Raw genomic sequence first — 14,284 nt, forward strand, 5'->3', positions numbered from 1 at the left:
AATTCTCTTTTATTGCTTTATGTCCCAGACTCATGCAGGCCAAAGGGTGAGGAGGAGTAATAGCCAACAAGAGCGTCCTGCAGAAAGAAACAACCTGCGTGGCTCGGGAGGAGCGTAAGAGGAAGGACAATACCAAGGGGCAGGAGAGTCGGCTTTCCAGGTCGCGGGGGCGTGGGTGCCCAGCCCGGTTGAGTGCGGGGCGGGGCCTCCCGGGCGGCGAGGTGGGAGGTGAGTTCCGCCGGCCCCGCCTACTGCAGACAGGTTACCCAGGACCTCAAGGTGTGCTGCGTCACCCCGCCCGCGCTGCGTTGATTGGTTCCTCCAGGGAGCCCCCGCCCCCTCAGCTGTAACCGGGCCGGCTTCAGCGTCGCCGCCATCTTTGTTGATGTGTCAGCTCCGCAGGGGCTTGGGGAAACCGCGGCTGAGGGAGTGAGGCGTCGGCTGTTTCTCACCGCGGTCTTTTCCTCCCACTCTTGACTGGTCGGACCCCGTTATGGGAAAGTTGGCCCCTGAGCCGCAGCTCCAGCAGCCTCGTTAGGGTGTGGCCTGAGGCTTGGAGAAGTGGGGTGAGTGTCTGAGGGGCGCTCGGGGCAGACCGGGGAGTCGCGGTCGCGGTGCGGTGGGGCTGCCAGCCTTCTGCTCCTTCCTCAGGTCCCAGGGCGGGGGCGAGGGCGAGGGCTAGGTCGAACCGGCTCCCCGCCGGGCTCCTTCGAGGGCGTGGAGGAAGGGGAGGGCTGGGGAACGAGTTTCAAGCCCCTTCTTCTCCCTGCCTTCCTCCTTCGGTTCCGGGACCTTGGAGGTGGCGAAGAGGGGTCAGCGGGGGTCGTGGGGGCTGTGCCTCGAGAGCGTCTGAATTCGAGCCCTTTGCCTGGGCTGCGTGTGAACTGCAGCCAAGCCCCACCTGCTCGAGAATCTTTCCTAGACTCAGTCGCCGATTTCGCTTTTCGTCTGGAGTTGACCATATGTGGGTGTTCTATGTTTACTGTTGTGATGACTTGTTACCCTCTTCCAAACACTTCCATTACTGTGATTCTAAGTTCCTTAGAAATGATTCTTTGGAGTGTGGATACTGTTCTTTATGTGGTCTTTCAAGGACATCAAGGCATTTCATAAACCTTGATTGGTAAGGACGGGGTTTCAAATTTATGCCTCCATCAGTAGTGAAAAATGGTAAAAACAAAACAGAAACCCTTCCCCGAGTCCCTAAAGTAGCAATCTTGGGAAACAGTGCAGGTGTGATTATTGCTTAGCTGTTAACAGTTTAACAACTTCAGCTAATATTCCCGTCTTGATTTTGTTTAGAGGAAAAAGTCCTGGATTTGGAGTCAGAACATCTGGATTAGAATCCTACTTCTTTCACTTGATAATCTTGTTACCTATGGGAATCAGAAGAGAGAATATAGTAAAAATACGCAGTACAGTCCCAGGTACTTGGCCGTTTTCTCTGCATGTGTGTCATGTTCCTTTGATGCCCAGCTTTTTGTTTCTTCCAAAACTATAGGCCGGGTGTTGTCTTCTAATGTGTGCAGTAAATTAGAGTTTCAGGAGGTGGAGTGGTAGTCATTCAGAAGAAATTAATCTGCTATTATCTAGGTATGCTAAATAGGTGGGTGTGGCTTTCTCAGCGACTAACTACACCTTAATATTTACCTAAGTGTTAATCTCGTGGGAAGGATTCAGGTTCTAGAGAGATTGATAGTGAAACTGAACTATCTCTGTGTGTAATGTACACTGTTCCCTGTGTAACTTCAATTATTTATCCAACATTACACAAATAAAAAACAGTAGTGATTGGGCTGGTTCATTTTTCTGTTTTATTTTTGGTCTTTTCATGTTATTTTTAATTCAGTGAAGATATTAGATCACGAATCTTTCAGTATTAAGAATTAAAACTTCTTTTTACAGCATAATAGGCAAACGTATAATTACTGAAGATTCTCCCTGGAAATGCATAGATTGTGTTTATTTTTTTAAAGGCCCTGTTAAATTCAGAATAACTGCATATAAACTTAAGGTTTCTTTAAACAGTGGAGATTGCATAGTGTGTCATTGGCTTTTGAGTCCTCTTTATTGCTAACGGAAAGGGTTGACTGGTGTGTATCACAGTGACCACTCTGACCTTTTAGTTCTTTCACCCATAAACTAAAGAGTTGTTCTTTAATGCTGTGCGGTGACAGCATTGCTGATGATGATTGCTTAGTATGTTCAGTTTAGAAACATCTATTTGCAGCTTTATGCTGACATCACGGAGTGAAGATAAAAGCGTTGCAGTATACTGACTCTAGGGAAGAGACAGTAGGTTGAAGCACAAAGCAGCTTTATTTGGAGATTTAGAAAATAATCTTTCCCTTTGAAGAAGGACTAGTAATCTGCACTAGTTTCTCAAATTCATGCAACGGTTTCGTGTTAAAGTAAGAAACCTTACTCTGAAATTTTTTTTTATTTTAATAAAACTTAGGTTTTTCTTTTATCTCTACCTTAAAATAACTAAAGCTGGTTCTTCAGTTTCTCATAAACATATCATTGAGTTTACAGTATTGCAAATGTTATACTTAGTATTCATTTTAGGGGCAGCAGTGAGAGCATAGATAATTTAATCTATTGTTTCAAACTGCTTTGAACTTTCTTAGCTACTGAGATTTTAAAAATGTATTTGGGCTAAAAAGTAAAAAAAAAGGGCAAATACTGAGATGAAGGGATAGTAGACACAAAGTGGAAATCAGCCCCAGCATAGTTTTGATTGGATTGTGAGTTTATTAACATTCGTCTATCATTAAGACACATGAACTGATAGTTGTAGGATTATGTAGACTATGTAATGTGTACCACACTTAACTACATAATCCCACAGTAGACTATCAGTTCATGTTTTTAATAAACTAGAGCACACAAAATTAACCAACCCTGGCCGAAGGTGGTTTCAAAATTTAAACATTAACCCAAACTTTTTAATATAATGCAGGCTTTTAACTTGAAAAAAAATTTTTTTAAAGATGTTAGCCTTCATTTTGTTTAGTTTTTTGAGACAAGATCTCAGTCTGTCACCCAGGCTGGGGTATAGTGGTATGGTCATAATTCACTGTAGGCTTGACCTGGGCTCAAGCAATCCTCTTGCCTTAGCCTCCTGAGTATCTAGGACAACAGGCACAGGCCACCATGCTAATCTTTTTAATTAAAAAATATATATTATTATTTTTTATAGACCAGGTCTTGCTGTGTTTCCAAGGCTGGTCTCTTAATTCTTGGCCTCATTTCATCCTCCCATCTCGGCCTCCCAAAGTGCTGGGATTACGGGTGTGAGCCACCTGTAAAGGAAGGCTTGAGAGCCTTCCTTTTTGAAAAAGAAACAGATTTTTTTTTACCTTTATTCGTTTTCAGATTTGGAAGAAAATTAGCTGATAATACTTTTCGTGTTTTCTTCGACTCATTGAAGTGCAAGTGCAGTCTTCAAATTAGATTTCTATATTAGTAGGCAATTATTTCTGATAACTTTCTGCTTTAGTATTTTAAAGTATTTATAGGAGATATGTAAAATAACTGAGCTGATACGACATATATGGCGTAACTTGACAATGTGAACTATGATGTAGCCACCGACCCTCTTTTTCATGGAATTTTGATGGACCATAATTTCTGTTTGTGCTGTTATCCTATCACAGGATTTGGTACTATTTGGGAGTTGGTGGAGTTTGGGGGTCTTCCGCCTTCTATTGCTCCATTCTGTTCTTTAAAACATCTTTTTGTGTGTGTCTGTGTGTGATATAATGCATATATCATAAAGTTCTTGCCTTGCGCCTTGGGTGTAAAGCTAAACATACCCCCACAGGGATAAATAACCGTGGTCTCATAAAGCAAACTTTTCAAACTGGTGAACTAAAGGAAACTTTCTTATTCTAGTGCTATGTTTCACTTAAAGGAAATTCAGTATATTACAGTTAAATTTGTGCCAACCATGGTGGCTCACATCTGTAATCCCAGCACTTTTCGGGGGTTAAGGTGAAAAGATTGCTTGATGCCAGTAGTTTGAGATCACCCTGGGCAACATAGCAAGACTCCATCTCTACAAAACATTTTTAAAAATTAGCTGGGTTTGGCGGCATGTACCTGTAGTCCCAGCTTCTTAGGAGCCTGAGGTAGGAGGATCACTTGAGCCCAGGAATTTGAGGCTGCAGTGACCTCTGACTGTACTCCAACCTGGGTGACAGAGCAAGACTCTATCTCTAATAATAAAATAAAAAATTAAATTTTACCCAAAAGCTTAATAGGATGTGACTACTTTAAAAATCATTTCTTCCTTTTTGTGGAGCTTATGGTGTTTTTTCAAATAGCCCCCTTGGTTTTTATCTTTTAAAAGCAGAATTTTATCTGCATAAATTCACCTTGTATGAAACTTAAGTGTCAGATATTTTCATCACGTGAAACAACATTTTCATGTTTCTTACACAAGTTCTTTTCCATCCTATTATTCTGTTTTTAAAAAGCTAAGTTAAAAATATTAACTGGGTAAGGTGGCATGCACCTGTAGTCTTATCTACTTGGGAGGCTTAAGTGGGATGATTGCTTGAGCCCAGAAGTTTGAAGCTGCAGTGAGCTATGATTGAGCCACTGCATTCCAGCCTGAGTGACAGAATAAGACCCTATTTCTAAATATAAATAAATAAGTAAATAGCTAGCTAGCTTTATCCAGAAAGTTTGTCTTTTAAAGTTAATTATTTATCAAAAATCAGTTATTTGGGGGTTGTGAGCAGGTTACATTGAACTGTGTGGATGCTTTTTTGATTTGATTTTAGTTCTGACATTAATTGCAATATCAAAATCTTGATAGAACTAGTCAGAAAGATGTTATTCTTTTGTTTATGCTGCTTTCAAGGTGTTTTTGGAGAATACATTAAAGCTCTTTTGATGTAGGTACTTTTCCTACAAAAGACAGTAAGCCATATTGAAGAACAGGAGTGGTCTCAAGGTCAGTTTGCTTAATGGATATTACTTGAGAAGTATACAGCTGGTATTATTTAAGAATGGTATGGGCTGGGTGCAGTGGCTCATGCCTGTACTCCCAGCACTTTGGGAGGCTGAGGCCGGCAGATCGCTTGAGGTCAAGAGTTCAAGAGAGCCTGGCCAACATGGTGAAACCCCTTACTAAAAATACAGAAATTAACTGGTTGTGGTGGCACACCCTGGTAATCTCAGCTACTGGGGAGGCTGAGCGGGAGAATCGCTGGAACCCAGGAGGCGGAGGTTGCAGTGAGCCAAGATGGCACTACTGCCCTCCAGCCTGGGTGACAGAGTGAGACTCCATCTCAAAAAAAAGAATGGTACTGCAGTTTATAATTTAAAAATTTATAGTCTGTGAATGAAGCCAGATTTCTCTTAATAGACTTAAAACACTTACACATTTCTTTCTTAGCTTCTGATGGAGCCCTGGCAAACCTTAAAGTTAAAATACTGTAACATTAGTGTAGAATTCATAATACTTTAGTGTTTATTGGCAGTAAAATACGAGAATAAAATGAGGATTTCTGTTTTATTCACTGCCATGTTCCCAACACTTAGAATAGTGCCTGCACATATTAATGGATGCTCAATATGTATTTGGTAAAAATGAACATCTAGTTTGGAAATGTGTTTCTTAGTACCTTCGTATGAGACTAGTTGTTTGATAACCTGTTACTGAGTGTCTGTGAGTTTGTAATCACCTCACAGGTTCTTGCCTACTGCACAGATAGAGGCAGTTTACTGAGATAGCAGTATTGCAATAGAGAAGGTTTAATAAATGCAGAGCGCCAGCCAAGTAGTAGTAAGAAGTTAATTACTCAAATCAATCTCCCTGAAAATTAGGAGACTAGAGTTTTTTAAGGATAAATTGGTGGGCAGGGGGCTAGGGAATGGGGAATGCTAATTGGTTGGGTCGGGGATGACTCATAGGGGGTTGAAGCTGTCTTCTTGTGCCAGGTTACAAGACCAGTTGAGCCAGTTTAGTGGTCCAGGTGGCAGGCACCAGCTGGTGCATCAAAATGCAGGGTCTGAAAAATACCTCGAACACCAATCTTAGATTTTACAAACAATAGTGATGTTATATATAGGAGCAATATTTGCAGTTTATCAAATAAACCTAAATTTTTTGTTGTTTATACTGCTAATTAGAAAAACAGGAAATGGAACCAAAAGACAGTGTTTTCATTTATATGGTTCTTGTGTGAAAATAATTTTGTAGAAATGTGAGTTCTTTCATTAAAAAATAAGTTCCAAAGTGGGTAATGGTTGACTTTAAGGCAAGTAAAAGTTGTTTCTTGACCAGTTGCCTACAGCTGATGAGCTCCAGTAAGAGCGAAACCAGTTCTCACCCACTGAAATGATTTCGAAGTGTGAATTGGTCCTGTAGTACTGTGTCAGAAACAGAAACAACTCTAGGGGAGAAAAGGTACTTGAGTTAAAAGAAATTTTGTGACTGTACTGTATTAAATACAGTTTCTCCTAATGAGTAAGAGTTCCTAAAAGGTATTGTAATCTATAATTGTAATTACTATATATATATATTTATATATATGTATGAGTGTAAATTTGCTTTGTACAAGCACTTCTTTTTTTTAGAGACCTAGTCTCACTCTTGTTCAGGCTGGAGTGCAGTGGTGCCATCATAGCTCATTGCAGCCTTGAACTCCTGGACTCAAGTGATCCTCCCACCTCAGCTTTCTGAGTAGCTGGGAATACAGGTACATGCCACCATGCCCAGCTAACTTTAACAAATTTTTTTTTGTAGAGATGAGGTCTTGTTATGTTGCCCAGGCTGGTCTCAAACTCCTGATCTCAATCAGTCCTTCCACATCAGCCTTCTAAGGTGTTGGGATTACACACTGCACCCCGGATGTACCAGCACTTCTTAAAATAATCTTACAAATGAATGTCTTGTTTTACATCCTTCCCCTTTAGTCTACTACCTCCCATTCTATCCTTAGTAGCCTCGATGACGGCTCCCCTTTTACCCCATGCCCCTCTCCCCTCAAAAAACTTGAATAGCAACCAAATTGGCCTTCATCAGTATTGTCAACTGGAGGCCTACATGAGGACTCAGCCAACTGTTTTTCTTCTGGTTAATTGTGGACATAATCAAGTTCATCGCTTTTCCCCCCCAGCTGCTGCCACTCTTGTGCAGCTATTTATGGTGATGGCTTTGTTGCATATATACACATAGACCATTGTTAACCCCCTCCTTTTCCTTTGGCTGCCAAACAGTATTCATTTGAGCATCATCAGAAGGTGTGCAAGCGGCCAGGTACAGTGGCTCACGCCTGTAATCCCAGCACTTTGGAAGGCCGAGGTGGGCGGATGACGAGGTCCAGAGACACCATCCTGGCCTTCATGGTGAAACCGCCTATCTTACTAAAAATACAAAAATTAGCTGGGCATGGCGGCTTGTGCCTGTAATCTCAGCTATTTGGGAGGCTGAGGCAGGAGAATGACTTGAACCAGGGAGTCGGAGGTTGCAGTGAGCCGAGATCATGCCACTGCACTCAGCCTGGCAACAGAATGAGACTCTGTCTTTACAAAAATTAAAATTAAAATTAAAAAAAAAAAACAGCTTGCAAGCTAAGTAGTTATCACATGCCAATTTACATGATTTTCTAAAGGTCATGAGCATATTGCTGAGAGAAGTTACAGAAAGTACTTGCCTTTTGAGGTTAATCTGAGTCTTCCTTAATTTACAGGAGAAGGATATATAAAACAGATTCTAAGCTTGGGTAACCAGATAAACAGCTTTTTAAGTCTAGATTAATATCCAGCAGGATGACACATTTTTGTTGTTCTACACTGTCTTGCACATTGTCATCTTACAACCTGTTTTCCATCCACTGAATGCTGTTTGCTCCCTAGATCACTGTGTAAACCCGGTTGACCCCACCTTCATTTTTATAACCACTGAAGAGCATTTGCAAAAATGCATGTAAATGTAGTAGAGAACATGTTTGTTAGATATATTATTACTATTATATTGCATGAGACTTTAGAGTTTGATTCAGTTCAGAGTGAGGTTCCATCTTCATGCAAGTACAAAGATCATTAAAAGGCTAAAGCTGCCTCGTCAAAAAGGTCACAAGAAAGGCTCTATGTGCTTGATGAGTATAAATGCAGTGTTTTTTAATTTACCCTGAGAGACTATTTTTGTACTTGTGATGAGAGAAAATTTGGAGGAAGATGTGACGTTAGAATTGGTCCTTTAAACATAGGCTTTAGATAGACCTAAGGGAAGGACATTCTAGTTGAGAACAAAGCCATTGAAATGTTAATATGCAAATTGGGGGAATCTCTGAGTTAGACTGGTTGGGCTAGTGAAGTATAGTGAAGTGCCAGGATTTCAGGAATGTGTTGAGAGATAAGAATGGAAAAGTAGTACAACTGGTTTACTGAGGAATCTTAAATCTGGGGTATAAACATGAAATGATTTTATTTTTTCCTTACTAGGTCTCCAGTCATACAGTGTAAAACACTCCTAATCTCTGTACTTTCTTCTGAAGTGCAGTCCTTTTAAGAATCTCAGTCTGATGTAACTATTACGCCGCTTTTGGCTACTACAAAAAACTTATTCCAGAAATTAAGACAGGTTCTAGCCATTAAAATAAAAGAAATGAAGTCACAAACTCATTGTTTTCTCTGAAGAAAAGTTGAAGCTGTTCCCAGCTGCTTGGCATGAGGAGGTGTAATTTGACTCAAAGAGGTGCTTCTTCTCCTTATTATTTTTTTATTGTTTTTGAGACAAAGTGTCTCACTCTGTTACCCAGGCTGGAGTGCAATGGCACGATCTCGGCCCACTGCACCCTCCACCTCCTGGGTTCAAGCAATTCTTCTGCCTCAGCCTCGTGAGTAGCTGGGATTACAGGCACCCACTGTCATGCCTTGCTAATTGTTTTTTGTTTTTGTTTTTTGTTTTTTTGAGACAGAGTCTTGCTCTGTCTCCCAGGCTGGAGTCCAGTGGCGCAATCTTGGCTCACCGCAACCTCTGCCTTCCGGGTTCAAGCAGTTCTCTGCCTCAGCCCTGCGAGTAGCTGGGATTACAGGCGGCTGCCACCACACCCAGCTAATTTTTGTATTTTTAGTAGAGACGGGGGAGTTGCATCATCTTGGCTAGGCTGGTCTTGAACTCCTGTCCTCGTGATCCGCCCGCCTTGGCATCCCAAAGTGCTGGGATTACAGGTGTGAGCCACCACACCCAGCCCACAAGTTATATCTTAAAGTGAGTTACTTTGGGTGAGGTAATGTAGGTGGCAGTGCCTCTGAGAATTATTTTATTTTGTCCTAGATTTTGGAATACAGAGTACTTACGAGGTCTTTTATTTACTCCCTTTTTTTGTATTGTCTAAACCAAGCCTTTAATACTAGTGTGTACTTTGGCTTGGTTATAAAATACCTGCAGCAAGATAATGATAATTTGGTTGTTCAGAAACATATTTATACAGAGAGGTAGAGTATTTAGGCCAATGGCTCTATTAATTGATGCCCCAGAGGGCAGTCTAGAAATTAGCATATTTAACAAGCTGGTCTGCTTTTCCTTTCTTACACTTATTCTTCCCATTTTTGAGATTCCTAGAATAATATTTCTCAAATACTAGTGTTACCATTTCTGTGCTTACAAGTTTTAATTGAACAAATATTGGAGAACCCACTATGTGCTAGAAACTCTGCACTATAATTAAGTATACAAGTCTATTCTGATTTACCATGATTTGTTCTTAACAAAATTCACTCCTGCTTAGCCTTCTATGGAGTCTCCCTGACCAGTCTTCTCTCTCTCTTTTCATCATCCTCTGATAACCACCTTTATCCCAGCCTGATGTAACCATACACGTTTTGTTACTTAAAAATGTAGTGTATCTCTCCATTAGTTTTCCATTAGTTTATATCTCATGTATAAACTAGAGGTATTTTCCATTAGTGTATCTCTCATCTGGAACTATTGCTCTGTTATTTCTGTCAAAACTATGATCTGCCCACTTTTTAATCTAACCTCACATGGTTTCAGTAACTCATGACCTTGTACATGCTTTGTTGATACCTGACGAAAGAAGTCAACAATTTTTTTTTATCAAGATTGTGGAAATATTTTATAATTATATGTTGTAGGATAATATTTGAAGATGACTAATTTTCATAAAATGACTAGAATAGTAACCTCCATAAGCAATTTAAAAATATATTCTAGGCTGGATGTGGTGGCTCACCCCTGTATTCCTAGCACTTTGGGAGGCCAAGGCAGGTGGATCACCTGAGGTCAGGAGTTTGATACCTCTCTTACTAAAAATACAAAAAATTAGCCAGGCGTAGTGGTGGACCCCTGTAGTCTCAGCTACTCAGGAGGCTGAGGCAGGAGAATTGCTGGAACCTGGGAGGCAGAGGTTGCAGTGAGCCAAGATCTCACCATTGCACTCCAGCCCGGGCAACAATAGTGAGACTCTGTCCCCCCCAAAAAATATATATATATATGTGTGTGTGTGTGTGTGTATACATATATTCTAACTTTGTCAAATTAATTTTTAAAGTTGTTTTTATTGACCTAGGCAGTGCATATGGGCTCCATTTTATTCGTACTGGACATTGTTTTTTTCCTGATGAGAATTTGAAAATCACCATAGTACTTCGTAAATTCCTGCCTGGATGGAAAACTAATTTGTACCAGGGATTCTTTATACCCTGACTTCATTATGGCTCAAATCTAGATCTCTGGGCTATAGATAGTTGTGTCTTGTTATTTAGGTTTCCTTCTCAGTAAATTTTTATCTGCTTTAATGTGCATTGTTTTGTTATCTTGGTTTGTGATTTCTCTTCTAGTGCTTTTATTGGTGTATTATTTCTCCAGTGTTTTCTTACAGATTTATGAGGTAGTCTTTTTTTCTTTACAGAGCTGAAGGAATTCTCAGCATTCTTTGGCACTCATCTTCTAGTTGCTAGCGTTACTCCTTACCTAACATCTTATGGGGATGATTGGAGAATGGCAGGCTACAACTGAAATTAATTAATAAAGTTGTTTGAATTGAGGGAGGAAAGACAGACTTTGCAATGGCCTTACTGCTTGTAGCTAGCCAGCTTGGGTTAGCTGTCCTAGTCCTTTTTCTTTTTTCTCAAGGAAAGGCTTTTAAAGGAATTATTAGTGATAAAATTTGTGATGTTATTCCACATCACAGAGTGTGTTCAAGCTTGTATGGGGTTTTGATTTAAAGTGGTTTTTAATTTTGATGTTTCAATTTCTTAGATGTAAAACGAAGATCAGGAGCAGATTTGAAGAATTACAAAGTGAATTGGTGCCAGTCAGCATGTCAGAGACAGACCACATAGCCCCTGCTTCCTCTGATAAAAATGTTGGGAAAACACGTGAATTACAGGAAGACTCATGCAACTTGTTTTCTGGTGATGAAAGCAGCAAATTAGAAAATGAGTCCAAACTATTGTCATTAAACACTGATAAAACTTTATGTCAACCTAATGAGCATAATAATCGAATTGAAGCCCAGGAAAATTATATTCCAGATCATGGTGGAGGTGAGGATTCTTGTGCCAAAACAGACATAGGCCTAGAAAATTCTGAACAAACAGCTGATTTTCCTAGTGGAAATTTTGCTAAACAGATTTCAAAAACAAATGAAACAGAACAGAAAGTAACACAAATATTAGTGGAATTAAGGTCATCTACATTTCCAGAATCAGCTAATGAAAAGACTTATTCAGAAAGCCCCTATGATACAGACTGCACCAAGAAATTTATTTCAAAAATAAAGAGCGTTTCAGCATCAGAGGATTTGTTGGAAGAAATAGAATCTGAGCTCTTATCTACGGAGTTTGCAGAACATCGAGTACCAAATGGAATGAATAAGGGAGAACATGCATTAGTTCTGTTTGAAAAGTGTGTGCAAGATAAATATTTGCAGCAGGAACATATCATAAAAAAGTAAGTTTTTTATACCTTTAGGTTATTTTTTTTCCCCACAGGGATTCGAGATAGAATTCTTTAAAGGAAAATATCATTTTGTCCATTTTTACTTCCACGTTAGAATCATGCACATAGTAGCTGAACAATAAATGTATAGTTACTGAATGTGTGAGCAAATGTTGAGTTTTTCAACTATCTAATATGTTAAATAGTATAAATGTATTAACATGCTAGAAATTTTTATAGACAACTCAAATTCACTTTTGAAAGAATGTAGAAGTATAATGTTGTCAGAACTAAGAGAAACTCAAAAGGAAATGACAAGTCATAAAATTCCAAAACTTTTTCTTAAAATCTCCATTCTAAATTCATTGGTTTAAAAAATTAAAATTTAGAGAACAGAATAATTGTCATTCAGTAAATAATAATATATTTTTAGACTTCTTTTGGATTTGTGAACTTATGTTTTCATGATAGTTTAAAATTTACCATCTTAACCATTTTTATGTGTACATTTCAGTAGTGTTATTATATACTCACACTGTTGGACAACCAGTCTGCAGAACTTTTTCACTTTGCAAACCTGAAATACTGTATTCGTTAAGCAACAACACTATTTCCACTTTCCCTTAGCCCCTGGCAACCACCGTTCTACTTTCTGTTGCTGAGTTTGACTACTCATGATACCTCATGTAGGTGAAATCATATACTTGTCATTTCATGACTGGCTTATTTCACTTAGCCTGATGTCCTCATTTATCCATGTTGTAACATGCCAGAATTTCATTTCTTTTTAAAGCTGAATAATATTCCATTGTATGTATATACCACATTTTGTTTATTCATCCATTAATGGACATCTGGGTTCCTTCTGCTTTTTGACTGTTGTTAATAATGCTACTGTGAACTTGGGTTTGCAAGTACTCCAAGGCCCTTCTTAATACTACCCCCTGCTATTGCTATTCATTACTGAAATACTATATTATATGAATAAACTATATGCTTTTGTACTTGAACCATCAGTGCTGCTGCTGTTCTTGCATTTTATAGGGTAACTTTCTCATTTTCCTGTAGTCTGTACCTATTCTTTTAGACCTTCCTCTTGAGATTATCTCTGATGCCTCTTCCCACTTTACTTAGATCTAGACTCTTGCCACTTTCATATATAAGTTATAAATATATCTTATAAATTATAAGATGTTTTACATTTAATGATAATAGCGGTAAACATGTATATGCTGATAATTATGTGCCTGGTATATTACATACATTAGTTCATGGATTCTTCACAAGAACTCTCTGTGACATGTATTATTATCCCCATTGTACAGGTGAGTTACCTGAAGCACAGAGAGATAAAAAGTAACTTGTTCAAGGCCATATGCTAACAAATGCAAAGTTAAAATCTAAGCTTTGTTAATGGGGCTTTAGAGCTTTTTAAAATACGGTTATTAGAAATGAGCCAGTTGTAAGTTGTTAAGTGTATCTGAAAATACTAGAAATAGAGTAGAAAACTGGTTTCTCTTTTTTGCTTCATCCTGTCAGAACAGTGGCAGAACAAGTGAGTAGAATAATCATAATTCTGATGTCTGCTATTTGGAAGATACCCATTGGCATTTGCCAGCTCTGTTGTCTTGGCCAAGTCAGCCTCTTTGAGTGAAAGATTTTTTCACCTGAGAGTGACAGTACTTACCTGATGGAATTGTTTGTGGACATTAGGACATCACACAAATGTCAGGTGTTATTTTAAATCGAGGTTAATCTCTAGTTAATCTCTGGTTATACACATAATGTTTTAAATTCCAGATAAAATGCTGTGTGATTCAGGTTAGCTCTAAAACAACTAGATTTTTTTCTTAACTTTTTCCTTCATCTAATTTTCTATGAAGAAAACTGCCTTTTACTTTCTTTGAAATTTTCATGAATCCATCTATTTCCAGATATCTTTGTGTATACATCTATTCCCCCATTCTTGCCCCAGCTTTATTGAAATATAACTGATAAAAATTGTATATATTTAAAGAGTACAATGTGATGATTTGATATACATTGTGAAATGATTACCACAATCAAGTTAGTTAACACATCTGTCACATCACAGTTACCTTTGTGTGTGTAGTGAGAACATTTAAGATCTACTGTCTAAACAAATTTCAAGTGTACAATATGATGTTATTAACTGTTATCACCATGGAGTATATTAGATCCCCAGGACTTACTCATTTTATAACTGAAAAGTCTGTAGGCTTTTACCAATATCTACCCTTTTCACTCACCCCCTGTGCCCTCGCAAGCACCATTCTTCTCTTTATTTCTGTTCCTTGATATTTGAACACATCAATATTACTGTCTAAAGTTTCAACCGAA

The 14,284-nt window shown here is 38.9% G+C and overlaps 1 protein-coding gene across 4 annotated transcripts in view; it reads left to right on the forward strand.

The window, feature by feature from the left end:
• Positions 1-14,284, forward strand: part of CCDC186 (coiled-coil domain containing 186) — a 54,584-nt gene continuing 40,300 nt past the window's right edge. Inside the window, exons 1-3 of one of the 4 annotated variants that reach the window (XM_003904276.4) lie at positions 1-566; positions 1,303-1,427; positions 11,243-11,935. In XM_003904276.4, coding sequence (XP_003904325.1) covers positions 11,304-11,935 — 632 coding nt within the window. In that variant the 5' untranslated portion in view covers positions 1-566; positions 1,303-1,427; positions 11,243-11,303. The remainder of the gene's footprint in view (positions 567-1,302; positions 1,428-11,242; positions 11,936-14,284) is intronic. The other 3 variants (XM_003904275.4, XM_017944331.3, XM_009215389.4) reach the window with 3 other exon arrangements.

Source organism: Papio anubis, chromosome 11 (genome assembly GCF_008728515.1).
Source record: "Papio anubis isolate 15944 chromosome 11, Panubis1.0, whole genome shotgun sequence".
In the NCBI taxonomy this organism is placed as follows: domain Eukaryota; kingdom Metazoa; phylum Chordata; class Mammalia; order Primates; family Cercopithecidae; genus Papio; species Papio anubis.